Below are 27,025 nucleotides of genomic sequence, written 5' to 3'. Positions count from 1 at the left end.
ATAAGAAGACATTTTTTGTGTGATAGAGGCTTAAGCCCAGCGGTCCTCCTGGAAATGTTGGAACAGGGAACTATATCTGTCTCCCCTCTCCCAACAGAGTACTTCTGGGCTTTGCTGAAATTTAGAGGGAGTGTTTTTTTAAGAAAAAAAAAAAAACTTATCTTGAGAAGTAAGTCACCCATACAAGAAACTTTTGACATGAGATCATTACACCTTAAACTTGTAGTGTTAGGTGTCAGTTATATCTCAGTAAAACTAGGGGGAGAGAAGAAACTTTTGAGGCCATACTATTCATGAGGCCCTTCTGAACACTAGACGAGTAAGAAGTCCTTCCTTCTTCCACATGGGGAAGACGTAACTGCACACTTAGAGAGAAAGCTCCGTGCTGAGAGGCGTTCCTTACTCAGCCATAGCCAGGCCTGTTCCGTCTCCCAGTCAGTTGAAATGGTCCTATCCCCCTGAATCAGCTTGTATGTGGGAAGCTCTTCTCTGTACAGGTAATCGCTGCTTAGAGGAATACATTCATCCCACCAAAGCCTTTTCTCAGCAATCAAAAATATTTCTCTTCACTAGAGTTTTCTTTTGCTGTGTCTCAGAAAGTTACAGATATATGCTACAAAACAAGAAAAGTAAAATCACCCCTGGCTAAAGCAAAATCACATAAATAAAATAAATAGATTTTGAAAACAATAATATTGGTAGTAAGGATAAGTGTGAGGGATAAAGAAAAAGTAAAGAATAAGCCTAAAGATTAAGCCTTAAGTTTGATCAACTAGATACAGCTCATCTGATCTAAGAATAGACTACTGTTTGTAAAATACGTGGCAACAAACTAAATGTTTGTACTTTAAGACATATACAAAAATTTCCTAATTGGCACATCATCGATACGTGTGTTCACACTTCTAGAGTCTTAAAAAGAGTTTTTAAGTCAAAATGGCCTTTCTTTTGTTTAATGGGTTTACTTCACACCCTTTTCTGGTACACTTCCAATGTGTAGATTTTTTTCCCCCCAGATTTAAGTTAAACTTCAACCTAACCTATCTTCAAATTACCACAATTATAAGTTTGATAGAATACAAATAAATACGATTTTCCTATACTAAATCTGTAGAGCTAGTTTAACACCAGAAATGCTGTCAGCTCTGAAGTAGGTTTTGCATAAGGTTTTGCGCCAATTTTCAAAGTGCTTTTCTCAGTCTTCTCTCCACATAAACTTACTTTTTTAATCTTTTTCATACTCTTCTCATAATTTACATTTGTCTCTTACTTAAAGAATTTTTGGTCTATTCAGAAATAAATTTTAAATGTTCGAGGGCGGGGCTGTACATCCTTACAGCATGGTATTTACAGTCCACAGATACAGATTTTAATACCAGCTCCACTGTTAATTAGTTGTGCGACTTGTTCTGGGCGCTTCACTTTCCTCAGACTCCGTTTCATTTACAAAACAGAGATAACCATCAGCCCTACCTAAATCACGGGATTCCTGTGAGGCACACATGCAAGCCCTCTGTAAACAGTCATGGGCTGTTGTTCATGTCATTTCCCAGGGTACTTAGGACTCCAAATGGGCATACATTCAATGGCTGACAAATACCTACTCAGTTGAGTTTAACTGAGAGAAGAGAGTATTGAATAATCTCTAAACACCACCACCTCAGCACTGACACTCTTGGGTTTAAACTCTGGAAAAAGCCTAACCTTGAATTAGTAGTCCCTATTGCATTATTTCCTAGGAAGGATTATCTCGCGGGTGGCAAAATGTCCAACAGTCACCAGCCAGTTGACGGGTGCACCGGTGATAATCATTCTGTTCCCAGTGCAACGGTCTAGGTAGGTCTAACTGCTGGCCTTGATAGGGCTGTTCGCACTTCACAGTGGTGTTCATTGAGCCTGCCAGAGCACTCTTATTTGTCAGACTCTACCTGGCTGCCAGTGTGTCTGTGTCACACTGCTGAGGAACAGAATGGCAGCAGAAAGGAGTAGAAGTTGATAAGCTCCAAAGGCCCGCACTGGCCTTCCAAGCTCCCGGAGTTTAGTCCTCCTTGGTGAACATGATTTAACCCAGGAATTGCTGTCATTTAGAGTGCTAATCAGATTTCCATCTTTCATGGAATGCTCTGATCTGTCAATACTCTCTTCTCAAGCATATACAAAATTTAAGCTCTGTTCTGTTTGATTGTGTCTTTTGAAGTCTGTGCTATTTTGTGGTTGTTTTTTGAAACTCTTAGATGTTTATCATATTCTTTATATGAAGTCTGGTTATTGTTTCAAATATGCTTATCTTATGGTCTTCAGACCTAAAAATAATGGGTGTTTTCCCTCATAAAAAATGAACTATCCTGAGAACACTGACAATTATGAAATAAAACAAGGAGGTCAACGGTTTTCCTGTATCAGATGCTTTATTTACAGAGTAACTTTCAGAAGTATTTCTAATCTTTTTTTCCTTTTTTTTTTCCTGAAAAGTATATCAATATGGATGTTATCTGGCATTATTTTTTTTAACCTCAGTTCGACTTTCCTGCTCTATTGCTGTTGCTATCTAAAGTGTTATAAGCTTGTTTTATTTGGAATGTAATTCTGATACTGTATCATTTAAAAATTATCCCCCAAATGTATGGCTTTTATGGGATATTGGAAATTTGAAAATGAGCTTTTGATATTAAGGAATTACTGCCAGAAATTTTTAGGCATGGTAAAACAGAACTGTCATGAATTTTTTACATATCCTTACCTTTTAGAGATATGGAACTACTTGCAATAAAGTCCTTTGGTATCTAGAATTTGCTTCAAAATAATCCAGAAAGATTAGAGTGGAAGTAGATAAGGATGTGGAGGATACGAGATCGACCATTGTAATCGTTGAATGATGAGTGATGAGCACACTGGGGGGGGCAGGGCTTCCTTATACTCGTTTGTCTACTTTTGAATATGTCTGAAGTTTTCCATGATAAGGATTTCCTCGTAACTGCCGAAGATGAGCAGCATTGTAGTCTGTAAAAGGCGTGTGATTTGGCCCTTTTGCTCTGTGGGAGAATCGTTTGGGCCCTGACCCTCACCCTCTGTATTTCATTCCCTATCATTTGCCTTCCAACTAAAGACTGCCTTATGGTTCAGCCTGGGCCATCAGGGTCCTGCATTCACACAACCATGAAGTCTTTGTCCGCCACTCTTCAAACAGGCAGAACCGTATAGGCCAGGTCAAATGAAAATGCTCTGAGCACACCCACAAACATCAATGCCCAAGATGGATGAGCTCTTCCCCCTCCCCCCAGCACCTTCCAAATAAAAATCAAGTATCAGTTACTCCCCGTCTTAGATTTATGCGTATCTTTTATTAAAATAACAAATAGAACTAAGAATGGCTCTAATTAACCCTCAGCCTTACACAGTGATTAAGTCGAGGGTGAGCACAGCTGCAGCGTCATTGGTAAGAGCTTTATTCTTCTCAAATGCACTGAGCAAATGGAAAGAGGAATTTGCTCCCGGTGGCTCTTTTATAGTGTTCTATAAAAGGTCGGAGAATGGCTCCTTCCTTATTCTCCAACTTCATAGCCCTTTGTTTCAGATCACTTACAGCCCAGTTTTCAAACAACTGATAAATACAATCCTTATCCATAAATTGTCTCATATACCTTAACTTTGATTGTTATTAATCGCTTGTCTTTGACCTGGTTGTGATTGGATAATAAATTGTGTTACTAACCATTAAAATGTTATAATTGGTAATGACTACTAGAGGGTGGGGACCATAAAGTAGAATTAATTGTTTCAACACAGGCATATTTGTGTAGATTATTTACACTAAGTTTGTGAGCTATTACACTGATGAAAGGTATATAAACAGACTTTTAAAAGGATTCTACTGCCTGCTATAGCAGCGTGAACTTGGCTTCTACACATTCTACTCTGCTACACTTGAGAACTGGCAAAGAACAATTTCTTTAACTGAAATTAAGATAAAGCTGTAAAAATGATAAGCCTACCTGTTTGCAAGGCAAGCTATCTTAGCAGGAATGCAAAAAAAAATTTTTTTTTCTGTAGGAGGTATTAACTATGGATACATAGACCTAAGGTTTCTCCTAATGCCTATGACTTTTTTTAAAAGTGAGAAAATTTATAAAGTAGAAATATACGGTACGACATACAGCTAACTTGAAGCTGTTTTCTTTGTGAAGAATTGGCTCTCCTCTAGAATGTCACATGATAAATTCCAAAAGTCCTTGTAATTGGTACTTCCAAATATGGATATAGATAGGCTGTAATCCATAGTCCTGTAACTTCTCTGACACCTTATGTAAAGGAAAGCTATAGCTCTATGTAGATAGTCAATCTACCCGGTATTTTAAAAACCAGGAGGGTACATAAAGTCCAAGAAATGTATAAAGGACTTTGGGTTCCAACTCCATATTATCTACAGAATCCTGGGACACTGGCCCCTCATGCACTACAGGTTCCCATAGACTCCCTCGGATCTGTTTGGAAATAGGCCTTCCATGGTGTGAAGGTCCTAGAAGAACCGAGGATTCGTTGCAAGGATGAATAAAATCAGGAATACACATCATTAAACGGAGAAGAACATTTCTGTTTTGTGCATTAAAGAAGTTTTTGGGTACCTGGGTGGCTCAGTCAGTTGTGTCCAGCTTTGGCTCAGGTCACGATCTCATGGTTCGTAAGTTCAAGCCCCACGTCGAGCTCTTTGCAGACAGCTCAGAGCCTGGAGCCTGCTTTGGATTCTGTGTCTCCCTGTCTCTCTGCCCCTCCCCCACTCATGCTCACTCACTCTCTAAAATAAATAAACATTTCCAAAAAAAATTTCACAGAAGTGATTCTGTACCATCAAAATTTTGGGTTTTTTTTTTTTTTTTTAAAAAGTATCAATTCTGTTTACCTGTATATTTATAAATGTGTTTCCTTACCTTGTCATTCTGTAAAAAGGAACTTTTTAGTTGTGTTACAAGGGATACTAGTGTATAACAATGTAAACTAAAAGATCCTATTTTATGGTCCTTTATCAAAAATGATTTTCAAGGAGCACCTGCGTGGCTCTGTCAGTTAGCATACGATTCTTGATTTCAGCTGAGTTTGTGAGCAGCACTGAACATGGAACCTGCTTGGGATTCTCTCTCTCTGCCCCTCCCCTGCTCACCTTGTCTCTCTGTGTCTCTCTCAAAATAAGTAATTAACATTTAAAAAAAAAAAATGAGGGGCACCTGAGTGGCTCAGTCGGTTAAGCATTGGACTATTGCTCCGGTCATGATCTCGCAGTCCATGAGTTCGAGCCCCACGTAGGGCTCTTTGCTGACGACTCAGAGCCTGGAGCCTGCTTTGGATTCTGGGTCTCTCTGTCCCTCCCCCACTCATGCTCTGTCTCTCTCTGTCTCTCAAAAGTGAATAAACATTTAAAACTTTTTAAAAAAAAAAGAATGATTTTCTAAAAAACACAGAATGAGAAAAGAAAGCTAAAATTATTTGATCATGGGTTTAGGTTTTAGATTGCCAGGTAGTGAAACAAGGAAAGAGAACTTGAGTCAGAGTTGTCTGGAAAGGATTGCTGGCTTCACTGTGTAGGGGAGTGATGATTCCATGACAAAGCAAGTGTCCTAATCAGCCCTTGATATTTTTGCTTTGTGTAGGCAAATCTTTATTTAACATAGCCATCAGTTTTATATCCTTCCTGAACATCCAGTTTGCCTAGTCTAAAAGAATATTACCAAAAAAAAAAAAAAAAAAAAGGAATATTACCTGTTTATTATTTTTTTGACATGTTGTCCAGAAATGCTGACCTTTACAAAAACTTTATTACTTTTCTCAGTTAAATATATCTGCTTGGTAGGTTTGATTCTTTTAAAGATGGTAAAAACTATACCTTATTTGCAGATATCTGAGTTGCATTCAAAATATGCCTGTAAAGTTTTACTTTCATATCTGATCTAAAGGAAAGACCCATTGGAGAAATCACTCTCCTTGAGTAAAGAAGAAAATACAACCGTGTATTTAGGATGCCTATGTTCGTTTTTCTCACTTGTTTCCTTACCTCTGACCCAGGAAGTAGCTCTGAACCAGGTAATAACTGTGCTTCCAGCATGGTTAAAGCAGGAAGATGAATCCCTAGGGTAGCAATCTATAATATCTTCCATGGTTTTGTTTTGTTTTTTTACCATTATAGAGCTGTCCGCTTATCCTTTGTGAGATTCTGATTGGCTTGTCCTATAACAGGAGTAAAATCTCACCAATTCAGTATAATTAGGATGTCAGATAAAATTTTTTGATAATTGTAGGAAATTTTAAATGAGTGAAGACCTATTAAGCACATGTAGGAAATACTAGTGAAATGTTTAAACTACATGGCCTTAGACTCTGCTTTACCAAGGACAGGAATGAAGTGGGTTTTTCACATAAATAAAATAGAGAAAATGGTTATAATGAGCCCTAATGTATTCCTCACTCAGCCTCAAAACTTACCTTTATTTAGGGTTTAGGTATTTTTTACAGGTTATCTAGGCCTTCTTTCAGACAGGCTAAATATTCTTAGATAATATTGCTTGACACTTAATTTTCTTGGCAACCCTTTTTAAAAGAGATAATACAGTAAACTTCAGAATAGGTCTCTGCATTCGAATTACTGTTAATATTTGTTACTCAAGGGTATAATGTGTGTTTTTTGGAAACTAGGTTACTGGTAAAGTTTGGTTTTCTTTTTAAGGAGAAATGATTTTAAACAAAACAGTTAAATAATATGTATTTGAAATTATAACAATGCACTGTAGTGTTTTAATATGGAAATTTAAGAGTTCTGAAACAACATAATAAAAATCCTCTAACTGTCCAGAAATTTATTTGCATGGACAAAAAATCTGGATGATTGAATAACATGTTGCCTTTTTAATTTAGATATTTGAGATCATATTGTGTCTTGGGAGAAATGTTATAATTATGAAAATACGAAGAATTAATGTAACCCTACCAGTGTCTGAGTCTGAGACCCTCAATTACCAGGCAGTTATCTTTATATTTCCTTACTTTCCTTACTTACAGCCTTCCATTCTGTATTTGGCCTGGGTAAAGTGCTTCCAGTAACAGCACTCAAAATAATTCTTAATTATTTTTTTAAGTGTATTTATTTATTTTGAGAGAGAGGGGAGGACAGGGGTAGAGTGAGGGGGAAAAGAGAGAATCCCAAGCAGGCTCCATGCTGCCAGCACAGAGCCCAGCGTGGGACTCAGGAACCGTGAAATCAGACCTGAGCCGAAATCAAGACAGATGCTTAACTGACTGAGCCACTCAGGCACCCCACAGTAATTCTTATTTTTAAAAAAAGGATGCTTCTGACATGTCAGACTAATTATTCCTACACAACAGCAATAACTTCTTTCTTTTTTCCTTCTTATTTTTGTCCTTTAAGAGATCCTGGGCTTATGGGTGTTGAATTTTTGGTTATGTCATATTGGTGAGGAATTTGCATAATAAGCAGTATAGGAGTACCTTTAAACTACAGGCATATTTCTTTCCACAATACGTAGTGTTCCTGGAAAGCAATCATAAATCACAATGCTTTAGATATATTTGAAGAACTTCCTACTTAAACGAGTAGCCTATGGAGAAACCTGTTGCCAAATAAAGCATTTATAAGTTTGAATAATGAATTTATTTTTTAATAAAAATCAGTTTTTTAAATTTATCTTTTCTTGAAAATACAAGGATATTTTCCCCCTAATTCAGCACTGCCTTCTCTCTGAGAGCATTTCCCCCAAATAAGCCATATTTTTTGCGATACTCACATACCTAGCACAGCCTATAAAAAGCCTACATAGCTGTGTGCCTGTAGGCGGGGTAGGTAGTACCTTATGGGGCAGCCGCTCACGTTAGTGAGGTGTGCATCACCTTTTATTCAGAGAACTGTGCCCACACACGTACTCCAGTGACTGACTTTCTTGTCTGGACTGGCTCCCGTAATGGAAGCATGGTCATACACAGTCTAATTCAAATACATAAGGCAAGTTAGGACAAATGGACACCTAGAGGAGATGTCTTTATCTAGCGTTGGGTACCACCATTAGATTTTTATAAGAAAAGCTCTAGGGGCGCCTGGGTGGCTCAGTCGGTGAAGCATCCGACTTCGGCTCAGGTCATGATCTTGCGGTATGTGAGTTTGAGCCCCTAGTCGGGCTCTGTGCTGACAGCTCGGAGCCTGGAGCCTGCTTCGGATTTTGTGTCTCCCTCTCTCTCTGACCCTCCCCCGTTCATGCTCTGTCTCTGTCTCAAAAATAAATAAACGTTAAAAAAAATTTTTTTTTAAAAAAAGAAAAGCTCTAGAAAAGATCACTCAGCTACACTGGGGAAGAGGCACCAGCCACCCCTTGTCCTCTATAAAGGATTCCTCTAGGGGCGCCTGGGTGGCGCAGTCGGTTAAGCGTCCGACTTCGGCCAGGTCACGATCTCGCGGTCCGTGAGTTCGAGCCCCGCGTCGGGCTCTGGGCTGATGGCTCGGAGCCTGGAGCCTGTTTCCGATTCTGTGTCTCCCTCTCTCTCTGCCCCTCCCCCGTTCATGCTCTGTCTCTCTCTGTCCCAAAAATAAATAAACGTTAAAAAAAAAAAAATTAAAAAAAAAAAAAAAAAAAAAAAAAAAAGGATTCCTCTACCTGAGGAATATATACATTTTTATCAAATCAAGGGTCTGATAGGGCTGGTGTATTTTAATTTTAGCCTTACTCAGAATGGTTCCGTTCCTGCAGGAAAAGCATCCTCTTGGTGGATTCGCATTCATAGGATTGTGGATAGCTTAGAGTTGGGATTCATATCTGAGTTCAAAATAATCTTGTGTCCAATTTGGTGAAAGTTTTTAAGTGGAAGTTTACTGTTAATGGAGCTCTCCATTAGCTTGTTTAATTCTCTGGAAAGGCTATTTAAATTTATAATTATACTAGACAAAGAAGCCATTGATTTGTATATGGTATTGATTTGCATTTAGGGAACTCTGGCTATGTTGCATATTTGTAGTTTTCATATTCGTAGTTTTCATGGTGGAGCTAGGATATCTTAAAGGTGAAGAAAAGGTCTAGATGTACTCCTTGATAATGTCTCAGTATTGGCTTTTCTTTTTTTCAAAATGGAAATATCTTCAGTTTTTTTCTTGCTTATTAAATTTCTCTTAAATCAACTATCCTTTAAAGATAAGTGTTTAGTTTTCATTTGAGGCTCCTTGCTCTGCAAACTCAAAATTGATGGGACTTAGCAAAGTATATTTGTCAGTTAAGTATGTCTCATTATAATTTTGGTGTAAATTTAAACACATGACCTCAATGTGTAGCCCTGGCTTTGACCTGCTTCTACTTAGCATTTCCCTGTGCATATTTATTGCCCCTTAATTAATATAAATCTGGACATGGGTATTAGCTGTTGCTACAAGTTTTCTGCTGTAAAGTCTATTGCTGTCCCTGCAATAATAACCTCTAATTTACTGGTTTGGAAGTTGATCTCATTATAAAGCTATTGTATATATTAAGCCATGATGAAAATTACCTTCAATTTACTTTTTAGAAAATGGCATTTTGAGGTTTTCCTTTTTAGAGATCACCAGTGATTTGTTGCTGTTGTTGTTGTTGTTGTTGTTGTTGTTGTTCTAGGGAAACACTAATAAGAAAATGACATGGTGTAGATCAGTACTTCTCAATTTCTACATTCTCCCAAAACTGACCTCTTCCTCCACTAAAATCAATTAATGTCTTTCTGAGTTTAGAATATAGCAAATTGTATTAGAGGTATTTTTCTCCCGTAAAGCAAGTTTTTGGCATCTGATGCTGTTTAGGGAATTGGGGAAAGCTGTTGAAGCAATGCATGTGTTCTGTTGTTGCCAGTGAAAAGCTCAGAAAACACAAATAAGAAATTGAAAAGTGAAGCAGACCCTCAGTATAAACAAACACCATTCTTTACTCACATGGGAGTGTGTCTTTTACTCAGAAGAGTTTACCCAAGGAATGATTCAAAGACTTTTTTTCTTTCCCTTACTTGAGGAATTTCTGACAAGTCCAGAACATTTAGTCTAGATTTTAATTAACTTTTTCTTTATGATTTCTGGAATGAAAATAATTGAGAAAGAATTACAAGATTAATTTTTCTCATTCTAGAGTAAAAAGAGGGGTTTTTTGATGATAGGGAAAGAATTATGCAAAAATTGTATGTTTTAGGTCCAAGGTCTTTCCTATTCCCCTGGATAACCTCTCCCAGTGTTTGTTTGTTTTCCATTTTTCATTCTTTACAGTTGAGGACCAGTAATAAGTTTGTCACTCTCTGAAATTAGTCTTCTTTTCTTCTACATGTAGTCTACCTTTTTTTTTTTTTTTTTTTTTTTTTTTTTTTTTTTTTTTTTTACCATAGCACTCACTATTTGGGTTTATTTACAGCTTCTGTCAGGAGAGACTTGACTGTGTCAGGCTTCACTAAACAGTTTAGTTCCAACAACAAGACTTACTTTTCCTGTGTCTGTTCTGTAGTCTCTTGCTCTCCTCATGAACAGAAAGGTTTCCAGTGTTATTCCCAGGCAAGCATCTGCCACAGGTGTCTTTTTTATCACTTAAAATATATGTAGAAATGATGAGATTATTAAGTAGCTGACTGTGGTTCATGTCGTTCTTTCAGATCTTAAGTGCTTTTGAAACTCTTAAGTGCTCTTTCTTTGTTGGTTAATTTATTTTGCAATTTAGACTTCTGTCCTCATTCAGTTCATATCTGTAATGTGGTGGTTTGTTAATACCATAGGCTTGTTATTGGTAAATCAAACAGTTCTAATATTTATTGCCAGAAACACCTGTACCTGGTTAGTAAATGATATAGCATGGATTTTACTTTATGTAAATTTTAAAAGTGAATACATTTTTTAAACTTGATAACAGCATAAAACGCTGTACAGGATGTTGACTGCCCATTCGGCACTCAGAAGGATCCCTTAGTCTAGAGGCCATGGTGCCCTGATCTCCTTTTTGTCTTAGTATGATTTGCCATGTGGCTGTCACATTCCCTTTTCTGGCGACCTTTCAGAGAATACCATCTTCTGAAACTACTGAGACCACCCATCCAGCACTAAAGAGATCCCTCTGTGATCACACTGACTTTTTTTTTTTAAGTTTATTTATTTATTTTGATAGCATGTGCGAGGGCATGCAAGCAGGGGAGGGCAAAGGGAAAGGGAGAGAGAATCTCAAGCAGGCTGCACGCCCAGCTCAAGAGCCGAATGTGGGGTTCAACATGGGGTTCGATCTCAAGACTGTGAGATCATGACCTGAGCCAAAATCAGGAGTCAGATGCTTAACCAACTGAGCTACCCAGGCACCCCTAACAGATCTTTATGTACAGAGGAATTTTTAATGAAACTATTCTGTATGTTGTTAGTAGTTGGCTAATGTCCTCAGAGACCAGGTCTGGAGACTGGAGGGAATAGTGATACTCTTAAGGTGAAGCATTAGATTTTTCCTTCTGCCCACAAAAAGAAATAGCCAAAGCAGTGTAAACCACTGGGTTTTTGCTTACATTCTCACATCAGCTTGTTCATTACTGCCTCCTACAGACTGTCTCTTTCACAAATACTAATAGAAAAAGCAATTAAGAGAAAGAGAATGAACCACATCAGAGGCCATCTATAGAGTAATATAACCCACATCATCTTTTGAAAGAGATAGGTACTGGAACTTCATGAATAGCCGTTTCCCAGCCTTTGGTGACCCTCCAGTGCTTTCTTACTCATCTTTGGCTTGTCCACATTAGCCTAGGGACTCTTTTGTGCTTTACCCTCTGGAGTCTGTAATGTAAGGCAATTGATCTATTGCATGTGTTTTCATAGTACATATGTACAAATTCCAGCTTCACCCCAGGCTCTGATTTGACTCCTCCCTCCCGCCTGAAGTGTATCCCTATTCTCCATAAGAATCACTGAGCTGGAGCTAATGGCAAAGGGAAATGGACCCACACACAGTTATTTCCTCAGGACAGAGCTCTGTGGTGTATCCTTGGTTAGTCCTCCTTTCTCCCTTTTCCTGTTATCCAGTCTTTTCTTTTTTATCTGTATTTCTAGCTTTTTTTTGTTTTTCTGCTACTGCTTCTCTTTCTTTTTTTTTTCTTACCCTAATTTCTGCTCTCCCTCTTAATTTCCTTTAACCTTTCTTTCACCAAGGAAAAAAAAAAATTTTAAGGGATATCCAAACTGTCTTTTTATTTGTTTTTATTTAAAAGAGCTTTATTTAGTATTATCTCTATAACCGTATGACTTAGCTTGTAGCATCTATTGGCCTAGTATAACCTTGGAATATTCCATTTCACTTCACATGCCAGCTGATGGCTCTTGTCCATCTTGTGTGCCAGGGCAGGAATGGCCCCATCAGCTCTCAAAAGGGGTATGGTGTCAACTCAAAAAATTGGCTGAACACTGTGAGTAATGCTCGAGTTGTTGCTAGTCTTAGCCAGTACATACCTTCTTAATTCCATGGCCTCTTCTTCCAGTTAAACAGTTGCTTTTTTAAATCTAGTTTGGAAAATATATTAAAGTCCTATGCTCTGTAAGTAGCATTGCTAAAGCAGTATCACACGTGTAGGAAGATAATCTCATTTTGACATTTTGAATTGATTGTCCTATGTACATCCGGATGGCAGGGCTTTAAGTGAAAAACACGGGAGTTAGTCTATAGTGTAAGATGGCTCATGTTATATAGCTCTAAGCTGTTGCCCCTCACTGTATTTATGCCTGACTTCTCTAAGTAACAGTGGCATACCTTTGCATGCATGCATCTTTTCAGCAAACCTTATGATGCCCCTTGCTAGATTCACCAGTGTCAGAGCATGAGCACAATGAAGGTTATATTTTGCCATGTTAAAAAAAGATTAAGTCAGAGGAGCTAAATTATACTGAGTTTTGAAGATGTCAAGAAAACTAGAGTGTTGCCCAGCTCTTTCCCTTACTAGATACATTGGTGCCTTCATTTGTGAATTGAAGACAGTACTTATGACCCTGACTATCTTGCAGCATTGCTGTGAAGATAAAGTTGTGTGTGTAGACCTCTGTAACACTTTGAAAGCTGTGAGTATCATTGTATGGAATGTATTGTACTGAAGGCCTACATTAGCTCTGCAAGGTGCAGTTAACCTGTCCTTTGAGATGTCAAAAGAGCCATTTTGTTTCTTGCATAAAATCTTTAAGTGGCTTATTCATAGTTTGATGAGTTCGGAGTTTCATATGTGATGGAATTTACCTTTCAGAAGGAAAACTAATAGGAAAAATGAATTGAAATTCAAACTTGGCTTAATGATTTCAATTTGCTTTAGGCTTCTATCTTTATAGTCTAAAAAACTTTAAGTATTTAATGTTATTTTTTGTCATCTATAAAATGAAGTCTCCTTCTTTATTCCCAGCACACATAATGCACAAACTGTATGCCCATAGGCACCCCCATCTGGCCAAAGAACTTCCTAGGAAACTTTGCCTCATTTCAAGTCCAGCCAAGCCTTTTAAAATCTTTACTCACACCCCTATTGTTCCTTTGCTCTTGCCCTGTATAAAATATGTCTCAAGCCCAAAGGCAGCTTAAAATTTCTCAAGATATTATATCACATGACAGACTCCTGAAGTTCAGAGACTGTCTAGCTAAGATAGAAGTGAAAGCTAGCTATTTTTAGCCAGGTTTAAGTAAATTTAATTTTACTGAACTAGATATACTGTCCTCTCTGGATTGTCTGTGATGTTTTCACAATACATCAGAGTGGACTTCAGCTTCTGGCCATGAAGAAATAACAGGAATTAGATTTATACTCTTCCCTTAACCAACTAGAAAAACAGACACTGAACAACAGGCAGCCCAAGACCAAGATCCCTGAGAGAAGAGAAGAGAAACACACGAAGTGAGCACCACACTTGCCCCAGCTCACTGCTTAGAGGCAGTTTCTAGGCTACATTATAGAGAGGAAAAAAACAAAGAGAGCACCCAGCAGTCTCACTGAGTTGAGGAGACAGAGATAGGGGTTTAGGAAGACCCACGTGCTGGTGTTTGTGGGGCAGAGATCCAGAGAAGAGGGACCACACAGAGAGAATGCTCCAGAGATCCGAAAAGGGATCCCCTCAAGTCTTTGGCTACGTTTAGAATTCTTCATATGTCAGAAGAAGCCACCTGGGGCCAGGGAAAGAACCTGCACAAAGCAGTAGGCCAGACAGTTCCTAGAGCTCACACAAGGCTGTGAGTGACCTCACATTATGCAGGAATCCATGTTGTCCTCATAAGATACTGTCTTAATAGTAGGGGTAAATTAGCTCTACACCAAAGGCTCCACTGGACCTACCTACCCTAAAAAAATTTTAAAAGAAAGCTTGGAAGCATCAAACTTTTCTTAAATAAATACATGCTAGGACAAAGTACAACATTCTTTAAGGGAATATAACAAATTCCAACACTCAACAGTGTAAAATTCACTTTTGTACCTCAAATAAAATATTACTGGGCATTTTAAAAGCAGGAAAATAGAACCCATAACCAGGAGAGCAATTAATCCATAGTTCCAGACCCTGAAAGGACAGAGATGATGGAATTAGTAGGCAAGAATGCTAAAACAGTTATTATAAATTCCATATGCTTAAGAAAGTAGAGGAAAATGCAAACATGATGAGGAGAAAAAATATTAAAAAGATAGAAATGAAACTTGTAGGGTAACAAAATGCAGTCTCTGCCATTAAAAGTACATATTATAGGATTAACAACAGATTGCATACAGTGGAAGAAAGTTGGAAATGAAATTGAACATAGTAATAGAAACTATCCATAAACAAGCAAGAGAAATGAAAGTTTAAAAAATAAAATGAGCAGAGCCTAAGTGATCCATGGGATGACCTCAGGCTACTTAACATACCTGTAACTGGGAGTCCCAGAAAAGGAAGTCAGGAAAGAAAAAATATTATAAAAAATAATGAGAGGAACTTCCACTTCCAGTAACAGGGATAACCATATTTGCCCTCCCTCCTGAAACAACCAAAAGACAGACAAAATACATAAAACAATGGTTTTCAAGACATGGAGCTCAGACAGTAAAGGTCAGTGATCCCTGATACGTGGGAAACAAAGTGAACCCTGGACTACTGCCCTGTGAGAGTTTCCATCCATAGTGTGAGGAAAGGAACCCAGGGGAAGCCCAGCAGACTCTCTAAGTTGAGCAAACAGAACTGAGTCCAAGGAAGTCGAGGCGCTACAGTTCCAAAGACGGAGTATAGAGAGGAGAGAGCTGCGCACACAGAGGGAACCCCAAATATCTGCAGAAGGTACCCCTCGAGTATTTAGCAGAAGGTGCCCCTTGCACATTCATGCAAGGAAACTACCCAAGTCTGGGAAAGAACTGGTGTGTTCCACCTCTTTGCCACATTGGTGAAAGATGGATTCCCACCCTAGGGTTATGAGGAGTGGCCAAACACACAACACCCAACACTGGACAAATGAGGGTGACAACTGTTTATTAATCACTTACATTCTTAGCCTTGTGGGGAGGACATCACACATCTTGCAGGGCCACATGGGGATTGCACTCAGGAACAGAGGGAGCAATCAAGGGCTGTGGGAGACAGGCATTGTAGTCTCAAGAGGGCAGAATGCTCCCTGGTTCCTGCAGGAAGATGTGATTGGCTTATTTGAATAATTCCACAGGCTGGCAAGAAATTGAGTAACACTATTCAGTGATAAGCAGGAACTATTCCCCCTGTCCATGGTAAAGAGCATTTTTCAACTAGTGACCCTTATCCATGGGAGCAGAGTCAGGAAGGGAATTTGTGGTTAGGCCATTTGAAGCCTTCCCAGTTTTCCTGAGATGTTAAGGCAGCACATAATGCTGAACCTTAATTTTAGGTCTTGTACTACAAGAACCATCTTAGAGGGTTAAAAGAAACAGTGCCTTTTCCCACCAGCCAGACTAGAAAAATTCATAATTCTTGGGACATTTGGATACACAGGAAGGGGTTGCCTTAGCTTGTGGAAAATAATTAGCCCTAGACTAAGCACTGCTTCAGCCTACCTACCTAGTCATAAAAGCAAAACCAGACAGGATCCAAGTGTCTGCAAGAACAAAGCTCAAGAATATAAGAACACAAAAAGTAAAAACTTAATAATTTAAAAATTTTTTTTTAATTTTAATTTTTTAAATTTTTTTTAAAAAAGAATACAAAAATAATCTATCAACCAACATGGTAGAACCCACAAGGCCTGGCCTCCAAAGATTACCAGGATGCAAAGAAGCAGGAAAACATGACACACGATAAGGAGCATAACCACTTACTGGAAACAGACCCAGAACTGACACAGACGTTAGAATTAGACTAAATAATGGTTGATAATTTTCTGAATTTGATGAGAACTTTAAACACATGTATCAAAGAAGCTTTATGAACCCCAAGCAGAAGAAACATGAAGAAAACTCACACCCAGGTACATCATATCAAATTGCTGAAGAATGATAGAGAAATTCTTAAAAGCAGCCCCGCCAAAAGTGGTTATATTATTAGAGAGAAGCAAAGATAGTCATGACTGCAAACGTCTGTTGAGAAACTGCTAACCAGAAGATGGTGGAACTACATCTTTAAAGTACTAAAGGAAAAACTGTCAGCCCAGAATTCTATACCCAGTAGTAATATATTTCAAAACAGGTTATTTCCAAGAAAACATACCAAAGCTTATGCACATTCTGAAGTAAAAATTGGCATTAGAAGAAGGTCTTTATAAGCAAGATAAAATCCAAAAAGCATAAAGAAAAAGCAACAACAGATTTGACTACCTAAAAATTTTTAAATTCTATATGGCAAAAATACCGTAAGTTGTTCACAGATTGCAGTCTTGTAACATATATAGTGGGCAGAGAGTTAATATGCCTAATGTAGGAAGAACTATAAATCAAGAAGTGAAAAACCAATAACTCAGTAAAAAATTGGGAACGTGATCTAAGCACTCAATGCATAGAACAGCAAAGTATAACTGAGAAACATAGGAAAAGATCTTCAGACTCTAGTAAACACCAACTAAAATGAGATTTCTCTTTTTAATCAGTTGACAAAAATCAAAAGATTAATAACATCTGATATAGGGAGAGTGCTGGGAAAGACACTTTTACACAGTTTTTAGGAATATAGATTGGTACTACGTTTTTCAAGGACAATTTTGAGGCACCTGTCAAAATGTAAAATGCACATAACCCCTGACCAGCAGTCTCACTTCTGGGAATCCATCCTGTAAAAATACTCACAAGTGTTCATGGGTATATGCTCAAGGAATACTCCACAACATTATTTTTTTATATAATTTATTGTTAAATTGGCTAATATACAGTGTGTAAAGTGTGCTGTTGGTTATTGGGTAGATTCCCATGGTTCATCAATTACATACAACACCCAGTGCTCATCCCAACAAGTACCCTCCTCAATGTCCCCTCTCCTCCAAACCCCCATCCACCCTCAGTTTGTTCTCTGTATTTAAGAGTCTCTTATGGTTTGCCTCCCTCCCTCTCTGTTTGTAACAATTTTTTTCCCCTTCCCTTGCCCCATGGTCTTAAGTTTCTCAAGAACCACATATGAGTGAAAACATATGATATCTGTCTTTCTCTGACTGACTTATTTCACTTAGCATAATACCTTCCAGTTCTATCCACATTGCTGCGAATGGCGTGATTTCATTCTTTCTCATTGCCAAATAATATTCCATTGTCTATATAAACCACATCTTCTTTATCCATTCATCTATTGATGAACATTCAGGCTTTTTCCATAATTTAGGTATTGTTGAAAGCACTGCTGTAAACATTGGGGTACATGTGCCCCTATGAATCAACACTCCTGTATCCTTTGGATAAATTCCTAGTAGTGCTATTGCTGGGTCGTAGGGCAGTTCTATTTTTAATTTTTTTGAGGAACCTCCACATTGTTTTCCAGAGTGGCTGCACCAGTTTGCATTCCCACCAACAGTGCAGGAGGATTCCCTTTTCTCCACATCCTCGCCTGCATCTGTTGTTTCTTGAGTTGTTAATTTTAGCCCCTCTGACTGGTGTGAGGTGGTATCTCAGTGTGGCTTTGATTTGTATTTCCCTGATGATGAGTGACGTTGAGCATCTTTTCAAATGTCTGTTGGCCATCTGGATGTCTTCTTTGGAAAAGTGTCTATTCATGTCTTCTGCTCATTTTTTCACTGGATTGTTTTTCAGATGTTGAGCTTGGTAAGTTCTTTATAGATTTTGGACACTAACCCTTTATCCAATATGTCATTTGCAAATATTTTTTCCCATTCTGTAGGTTGCCTTTTAGTTTTGTTGATCTTTTTCTTTGCAGTGCAGACGCTTTTTATTTTGATGAAGTCCCAGTAGTTCATTTTTGCTTTTAATTCCCTTGCCTTTGGAGATGTGTCAAGTAAGAAATTGCTGCGGCTGAGGTCAAAGAGGTTGTTGCCTGCTTTTTCCTGTAGGGTTTTGATGGTTTCCTGTCTCACATTTAGGTCTTGCACCCATTTTGAGTTTATTTTTGTGTATGATGTAAGAAAGTGGTCCAGTTTCATTCTTCTGCATGTCGCTGTCCAGTTCTCTCAGCACCATTTGCTAAAGAGACTGTCTTTTTTCCATTGGATATTCTTTCTTGCTCTGTTAAAGATTAGTTGGCCATACGTTTTTCACAACATTATTTATAATAGTAAAGAACTGGAAAAGTTCTTACTGTGCATCACTAGGGAATGGTTAAATAGAGCTGTACAGTCCTAAAAGAGAAGAAGGAAAATCCACAATATTATGTAGTTTGATCTATTAAAAAATAAAATAAAATTGGCCATAAACACCCTCACACATGTATTTGACTATAAAATGCATAGAAAAATTGTATAAAGGGGCACACAAAACTGTTAAAAAGCAGTTACCCTCTGGGGAGTTAGAATTTGAAGGTGTAAGGTAGGAAAGAAGGATTTTCATGATTTACTTCTATATTTGTTTTATGGTTTAGATATTTAAGGGTTAGTAAATAATTTTAAATGTTTATATAACTTAATTTTTTTAAAATAAGTATTAGTAAATTAAAATGAGAATGCCTAAAGTTAAATTTCAGCTGATGAAAGGGCAAGCTTTTTAAGTTAGTTTCTGAAGCATTATTAGTTTTTAATTAATATTTTCAAATTTATTTAGGTCTTACCTTCAAGTAAATGCTTGAGAATTGACTAGAAAGTCTTTTTTAAATTTGTTTTTAATGTTTATTTATTTTTGAGAGACAGAGAGAAACAGAGCGTGGGCAGGGGAGGGGCAGAGAGAGAGAGAGAAAGACACAGAATCCGAAGCAGGCTCCAGGCTCTAAGCTGTCGGCAGAGTCCAACGCAGGGCTCAAATTCACAAGCCATGAGATCATGACCTGAGCCGAAGTTGGACGCTTAACCGACTAAACCACCCAGGCGCCCCGAGAATTGACTAGTATGTCTTTTGCTTATTTAGAACCAAAATACCATATGTTAAGCCAGGCAGAAACTTGTGTTGTGGTAGAAATGTGCAAGTAACTATTCTATTCAAATTTGCAGTAAGTTGCTGTTAGCAGTACTGTACTTTATGAATGCTGTCTGCACCTCTTTATAGTTTCAAAGCATCAACCTGTTCCATCCACTCAAGTCGCTGATGACTCATTCCTAAAATTAGGAAGTTTCTTCTCTTTGTCATGAGAAATTACTGTTTTTATGAACAATTAGTAATGTGTGTATTTACTGCTTACTTGTACTATATTAATTTACAGAGCCTTAGAAACTCATCAGGAAATAAAAACACATTTCAGAATTAACAGAGAATTAATTTCCACTTTTTTCAAGAGGTTTTAGTAAAGAAGTGTTGCTTCAGCTCCACTTTGATGTCAGCGAAGGGTTTTGTAGAGGTGTCCCCTCTTGAGAACTAGAGAGCATAGGAATAGGCATCATCTTCCTGAGTATCAGGGAAAAAACGTAGCCCTCTTATTTCTACCGTGGTCTTCCCAATAGAGAATTAGAATGCTTTTTTTGAGTAATTCTAATTTTTACTTTTAAAATGTGTATTATATGTTTATTGTAATATGTCCTTTGCCTTTGTAATAATCAACCAAAAGATAAGATGGAAAAAAAATTTTAACACCAGGAAGGAAGTTCTTAAATGGCTGTGACGTTTTCTTCTTAAATGTTCTCTAGTCTAACATTCTTTAAATAGTTCTAGAGGCAGTAGGTGTTATGCAATTTAAGTAGTCAAATAAGTGATAACATTATTATCCCCCATGCTGTCATCCCACCCCCAGACAATCTATTTACAGTGTAGGTTTTCTATTTGTGGCCCAGGAGATGAAAATTAGGTCTGACTTCATGTCTTAATTATGCATCACGTGACCACAGTTGATTCTCACCAACCACTGTGTGATGACTTCACTGCCCATGAAAACAAATGTTGTTCTGATCAGAAGAAACTTAGACCAAGGTCTTAGTAAATCTCAGTGCCAAGGCATGGACACTGCATGTGCTACAGTGCCTGAACTGAAGCAGACGCTTAGGCATCACCCAGGAGGCCCCTGGTCACTGTCAGGGTCATCACTAGACTCAAGGAGAAAGGAAAATGCCCTGCAGGTTGTTCCCAGGGAAGCCATAAAATATTGCCCTTCAAGAATCACCATCCAACAACAATGTGCATGTACTTAATGCCACTGACTTGCACCCCTGAAAATGGTTAAAATGGTAAATTTTATGTATATGTTACCACAATAAAACAGATTTAAAGAATCACCATCCCCTTTCTAAAAGCAGCTTCCTAGGGACTCCAAACAGCTTACCCCAAAGGTTAACCTGTTGAGTGACAGTTTGACCCAGCATGGCAAAGACAGGAATGTTGAGAAGCAAGCCCTCTCTGCAGAGGCAGCTGGAATGGAATGAATGCAGCAGCATTAACACCCAGGCAGCTGTGAGGGTAAGTAGTGGCTGGTAACTTCTCTACTATTCTTTCGCCAGGCGTGGCTATGGTCATGATAATGAATGTGATCGTGAATGCGGTAACAGCTGGCTAATTTTGAGCCTACAGAGTACCAGGCACTGTATTCAGTGCTTCTCATTAGTTTTCTCATTTAATCCTCTCCACCACCTTATGAGGTAGACACTGATGTTACCTGCTTTTTGCAGATGAGAAAACAAGCTCAGAGAGGTTAAGTGATGTGACCAGGTAAGAGTGGTCAAAACCAGGATTTCCGTGTAAGGAGTTTGACTTCCGAACCTGAGCTCTTACCAGCTGGGTTACATGGCCCCAACCACGATCTCTGTGTGACACAGCTGAGCTGTAGCATCTGTGCATGGACACCACATGGATGCCTTAAGCTCAGTCACTTGGTTGTTCAGCAAACATTTACCAAGCTCTGGTTCAGGCCTAAGGCCAGGGAATAAAGCAGGCAGTAGTTAAATTACTTGGATCAAAGTCCCTGCTTTTGAGGAGATTAAAGTACAAGAGTCTGACAGTACTCAAATCATCACTTAAAACCAGAAGTTGGGGCCAGGACTTGTGTTCACTGTGAAGGCCACCGTGACCAATGATGGAAGCCCTCTGCCTCAGGATACCTGCTCCACCAGAATGTCCGACACTCAGAAACCACTCATCATGGCCCACACAGTTCTGTGGCTAGGATACGCAGTGCTCCCTTTTAAGGAATCCAGAATGCTTTCGGTCAGCATTTCTTCAGTGTCCAGCCCTTTGGCTAGTTAAGAGACTCACAACACCATTAATTCAAGGGGTAGAGGCATGGAGTGGGGCATGATACTACAGTAACCCCGCTCTCTCAGTCATCAGACTCCCTTACAGGGTGGGTCCTTAATAGTCAAACACATTAGACCCTAGAGGTGAACACAACACATTCCACTGCCGTTCCATCTGCTCCAAGGGTGCCTTGTCTCCTTGAACTGCCCTATTCAGAGGACCCTAGCAATCTGTACAAAGAGATCATGAAGAGAAAGAGGAGAGCTCTGCATGGTCAAGATTCCGGAAGCTGGATTAAGAGTAGATCACCCTCAAACGTGCCATTGTAATTCACTGATTTCTTTATCACCAGAGTTCATCGTAGCACACTCACATTCACATTTTATAATGTACACATGGCTCAAAGTCGCCTGCAGGAACACAATTTTAATTCTGGGTTCGGGATTGCCCAGCGTAGGGTGAGGTAGAAGAAACTACCTTTGTAGTTCTGAAAGACTTCAGAACCTGTGTACAGAAAGGAGCGATGTGTCGATGCTGCCTGCATATATTCTGTGTAGCATCCATTTTTCTCTGTCTTTAGAATATCTGCCAGTGTTGACATCTGGTGATTATAAGGTTCCAGTATCTTTTCCAGGGCACCTCTAGCTACTGGATGTCTTGCTCTTGGCATGGTAACAGCACTCTATAAGTCTCTCTCTGAATGAATGTCTAGGGGTTAGTCTTTTCAAAGTATTCTTCATCTACCCCAATTTTTTCACAGTATTCTCTTTACACACTTGCCTTCACACAAACTATTCTCACAGATTTCTAAATGTGAAATAATTTTCCTCTTCCCTATAAAAGTACTCATTTAAAATTGGCCAATTAATAAATAGCCATTGCAGCAATTATTAATTACTATAATTTCAGAGAATCCTCAGGCGCTCAATTCAACAAACACGTTTATTTTTAGCGCAAAATGTTGGAGGAACTACACTAGACACTACAGGAGATTCTACGAGGCCTATGATCACTACAACTATGGGAAATATTCGTCTAGCTATTACAATCTAACGGAGGGTGGGTTGAGAATAAAAGAAGCACATAAATAGCGTATTGCCACAGTGGAGCTTGGAGAGAGTGTGGTCAGCAAGGATTGGGACAGCTGGGAGAGCCATTATCCTGAAGAAGTATAGGACAAACAAATGTGTAGATGATAATGTGAGGATGGCTGACCAGAGGACTTGTGTGTCAGGAAAGGAGGATGGAGATAGGAAACATGGCTTGCTACACTTGGCCCCCAGGCCCAGAGAAAGCAGCCTCTGAGGGGGTGCTGAGCACTAAACTGTATCCCCTCAAAATTCACATGTTAAAGCCCTAACCACCAACGTGACTGTATTTGGAGATGGGCACAATAAAGTGGTAATTAAGGTTAAATGAGGTCATGAGGATGGAGCCCTTGCTAATAGGATTAGTGTCCTTACAGGAGGAGACACCAGAAAGCCCCCTCTCTTCTTCCCTGCTTTGTGAGCACACAGGGAGAAAGTAGCCACCTGCAAGGCAGAGAGAGAATCCTCACTAGAAACCGAATTGGCCCACACCTTGATCTTGGACTTCCCAGCCTCCAGAACTACGGGAAATAAGTTTCTGTTGTTCAAACCACCCAGTTTCCGGTATTTTGTTGTGACAGCCTAAGCCCACCAGTACAGGGTATATATCAAGTTTCAGTCAGATAAAAATATCAATGCTGATAAAAATATTCTGCCTTGCGCACCAGTTCCTAGGGGACTTTGGAGGTTGACTAGACCAGAATTTCCTTGATTTATTTAAGATACAACACTACCCACTGGCCTCGAAGGAGGACCTGGTATTTTATCCAAAATTTTATTTTTTTTTTATTTTTTTAATGAAATTTATTGTCAAATTGGTTTCCATACAACACCCAGGGCTCATCCCAACAGGTGCCCTTCTCAGTGTCCATCACCCACCCTCCCCTCCCTCCCACCCCCCATCAACCCTCAGTTTGTTCTTAGTTTTTACGAGTCTCTTATGGTTTGCCTCCCTCCCTCTCTAACTTTTTTTTTTCCCCCTTTCCCTCCCCATGGTCTTCTGCTAAGTTTCTCAGGATCCACATAAGAGTGAAAACATATGTTATCTGTCTTTCTCTGTATGACTTATTTCACTTGGCATCACACTCTCCAGTTCCATCCACATTGCTACAAAGGGCCATATTTCATTCTTTCTCATTGCTACGTAGTACTCCATTGCATATATAAACTGCACTTTCTTTATCCATTCGTCAGTTGATGGACATTTAGGCTCTTTCCATCTTTTGGCTATTGTTGAAAGTGCTGCTATAAACATTGGGCTGCGAGTGCCCCTATGCAGCAGATCTCCTATATCCCTTGGGTCAATTCCAAAATTTTAGACATAAGGGCAGGAATTGATCCTCCTCCCCGTCTTGCTTACTCCTTAGCAAGATGTCCCGCATTGTAAAAGGCTCATGGTAAATGTCTACTTCACTGAATTCAGATGTTGATATTATTGAGGCACTAGGTAAAAAGAACCTACACAAGGATGTCCCCACAGAGAAGTTTTGGGTTTGAGCCTTTCTGCAGTCCCAAGAGCTAAATAGTTAGGAGGTAGCCCTTAGAGAGGTCGCCCCTGCAGCTCAGTGTCTGCACAATCAGGAATCCTGGTTCTCGTCATTAGGAATAGTCACTGTTTCTTCTTTTGTAATGACTTTTTTTACAGATTGTACTTGTGAAATTTTAAGAATATACGGTTTTGAGGCATCTCAGCTAGCTAACCTCATCTCTCCAACAGTTTTTACCACATGAAGGAGGCACAGTCTGAAATGCTCTTCAACTACCATTCAAACCTTTGAACACGTAGCCATGGCCATAGATCATCCAGAAAAACATGGACTTCTAGGATGATGAAAATTCTGGAAGCCTTTTTTCCTCCTTTTCCTGCTATTTTCAGCCAGTTGTCTGAACTACTAATACATTTACATGTTGCCATAAGAGTTAGTCATTTTATAACAAAATGAATTTTCCAAAACATGTTAGTAGTATTTACCATATAAATTTTTAATGTTAAAAAAAGTCCTTTATTTTCTGAATTTTATTTATTTAATTTTGTAAAAAAAAAATTTTTTTTGAGAGAGAGAGAGAGAGAGACATAGCATGAGTGGACCAGGAGGGGCAGAGAGAAAGGGAAACACAGAATCTGAAGCAGGCACCAGGCTCTGAGCTGTCAGCACAGAGCCCGACATGGGGCTTGAACTCACGAACCATGAGATCATGACCTGAGCTGAAGTCGGACGCTTAACCGACTGAGACACCCAGGTGCCCCTATTTTCTGAATTTTAATAAACATTTTCTTATCGATTCATAATCACCTTGATTATATCTAAACTAAGGTCTTCATATCAAAGTTGAAGATTATTTCAGGGGGAAAAATTTTTGCCTTTATATAAATCATAAAATTGTTCTGTGGTGTTTTAGTAAGGTAACAAAATCAATAAATTGACAGGTTTCCATTGTTAACATAGCCCAAAATGTTCTGCATTTCCTCTTTTTATAGAATAATAGAAACCTTTGGTCACACTTTAGTCAAATAAAATGCTTAAATAAGAATCAATGATACTATGAAGTTTATAACCTTTTGAGGGAAAAAGAGGATAACTACAAAGAAGCATGACTTGTGGGCGTGGAGTGAAGCCGTTTACCATCACAGTGTCTTAAGTTTTTTTTAATGTCTTGTCAAAGCATACTTCAGCATGCTTAGAGCCGTAATTATGGCGCCTTTGTTTTGGTCAGTGATTTTTAACCTCCCATTTACATGAATAAACTGACACAGCTCTTAAAATGGATTATACATAGCCATCCAAAATTGGACATCTGTTTCTGGAAGAAATGGTTTGGTTTTCTAAACGCCTCTGTTCCGTTCTTATTTTTTTCCAATCATTAACAGTAAGTTCCTCAGATTTTTTTAGACATGAGAAGGCTTTCTCAAAAGCTGTACCCAACAAAACCTCAGAAAGAAACAAGAAAAGAAAGCAGATTAGAATTGTTGATATTCTATCACTGTTAAAAACTAGCTGATCTTGGATTTAAGGTGAAATCAGTGTTAAAAATAGAATTCAACTGAGTGAAGTTAAAGGTCCAGTTGGCTTTGTTCAACGGTTCATGGATTGAGCACATTCCATCCAGCAGATAGAAAGGAGCTCCAAGGAGCTGTACAAAATGGAAAGCTCTCAGGCAGGAGTGGGCAGGGAGTAAAAAAAAAAGCAACAACAGATTACCTCATCTTTCTTTGGGGGAAGGAAGGGGTCTATTAGGTGGATTACATCACTAGTGCTGACCCGGAAATTCCAGACTGACCAGTTAAGATTCCATTCCTGGGAGGGGCTAAAACAGCCCTTGGGTTAGGTATTAAGTCTTGGTTTGCTGACATGGGGTTTAGCACACGAGATTCCATTTGGGGCCTGTTGTTTCTTTTTTTAACACCAGTGTTACGTACATTCATTAAGTTTATATGAAGTTAAAGATTCATCCTTGGGGCGCCTGGGTGGCGCAGTCGGTTAAGCGTCCGACTTCAGCCAGGTCACGATCTCGCGGTCCGTGAGTTCGAGCCCCGCGTCAGGCTCTGGGCTGATGCCTCAGAGCCTGGAGCCTGTTTCCGATTCTGTGTCTCCCTCTCTCTCTGCCCCTCCCCCGTTCATGTTCTGTCTCTCTCTGTCCCAAAAAAAATAAATAAACGTTGAAAAAAAAAAAAAAAAAAAAAATTTAAAAAAAAAAAAAAGATTCATCCTTAAAATATATAATACAAATTCATGGTTTAGAATTTTGTCCTTTATGCCTCTCAAGTGGCTAAACCATATATCTCAGGAACCCAGCATTTCTTCAATCCCATGAAAGTTTCTATTAAAAAAAAAAATTTTTTTAATGTTTATTTATATTTGAGAGAGTGCACAAGCAGGAGAGGGGCAGAGAGATGGAGACGGACTCTGAAGCAGGCTCCAGGCTCTGAGCTGTCAGCACAGAGCCCGATGCAGGGCTCGAACTCATGAACCATGAGATCATGACCTGAGCCGAAGTTGGACGCTTAACCAACTGAGCCACCCAGGCACCCCTAAAATTTATATTGTAAATTAACTCATTAAAATCCTACACAACTTTAAAACAAATACTAACATTTTGTGGGGAGCTTTCGGCTCAGGTCATAATCTCACGGTTCATGAGTTTGAGCCCTGCATCGGGCTCTGTGCTGACAGCTCAGAGCCTGGAGCCTGCTTCAGATTCTGTCTCCCTCTCTGTCT

At 38.9% G+C, this 27,025-nt stretch overlaps 1 protein-coding gene and 1 long non-coding RNA gene across 6 annotated transcripts in view; one reads left to right on the top strand and one right to left on the bottom strand.

Annotated features, from left to right (window-relative positions):
* The window catches only part of LOC147577125 (uncharacterized), an 83,670-nt gene extending 68,087 nt beyond the window's left edge, over positions 1-15,583 (bottom strand). Inside the window, exon 1 of the long non-coding RNA XR_015240543.1 lies at positions 15,499-15,583. This is a non-coding gene — a long non-coding RNA (uncharacterized LOC147577125). The remainder of the gene's footprint in view (positions 1-15,498) is intronic.
* The window catches only part of UBE2E2 (ubiquitin conjugating enzyme E2 E2), a 386,977-nt gene that overhangs the window by 339,691 nt on the left and 20,261 nt on the right, over positions 1-27,025 (top strand). For 4 of the 5 annotated variants that reach the window (XM_086676261.1, XM_086676263.1, XM_086676260.1 and 1 more), the window contains one exon: positions 1,740-1,836. The exons of the other annotated variant lie outside the window; for it this stretch is intronic. In XM_086676261.1, coding sequence (XP_086532387.1) covers positions 1,740-1,836 — 97 coding nt within the window. The remainder of the gene's footprint in view (positions 1-1,739; positions 1,837-27,025) is intronic. 5 annotated transcript variants of the gene reach the window in all.

The sequence above is a fragment of the Puma concolor genome, chromosome C2, assembly GCF_028749965.1.
Source record: "Puma concolor isolate L17-30 chromosome C2, mPumCon1.1.hap2, whole genome shotgun sequence".
Lineage (NCBI taxonomy): Eukaryota > Metazoa > Chordata > Mammalia > Carnivora > Felidae > Puma > Puma concolor.
This window is presented reverse-complemented; position numbering and strand designations above follow the sequence as displayed.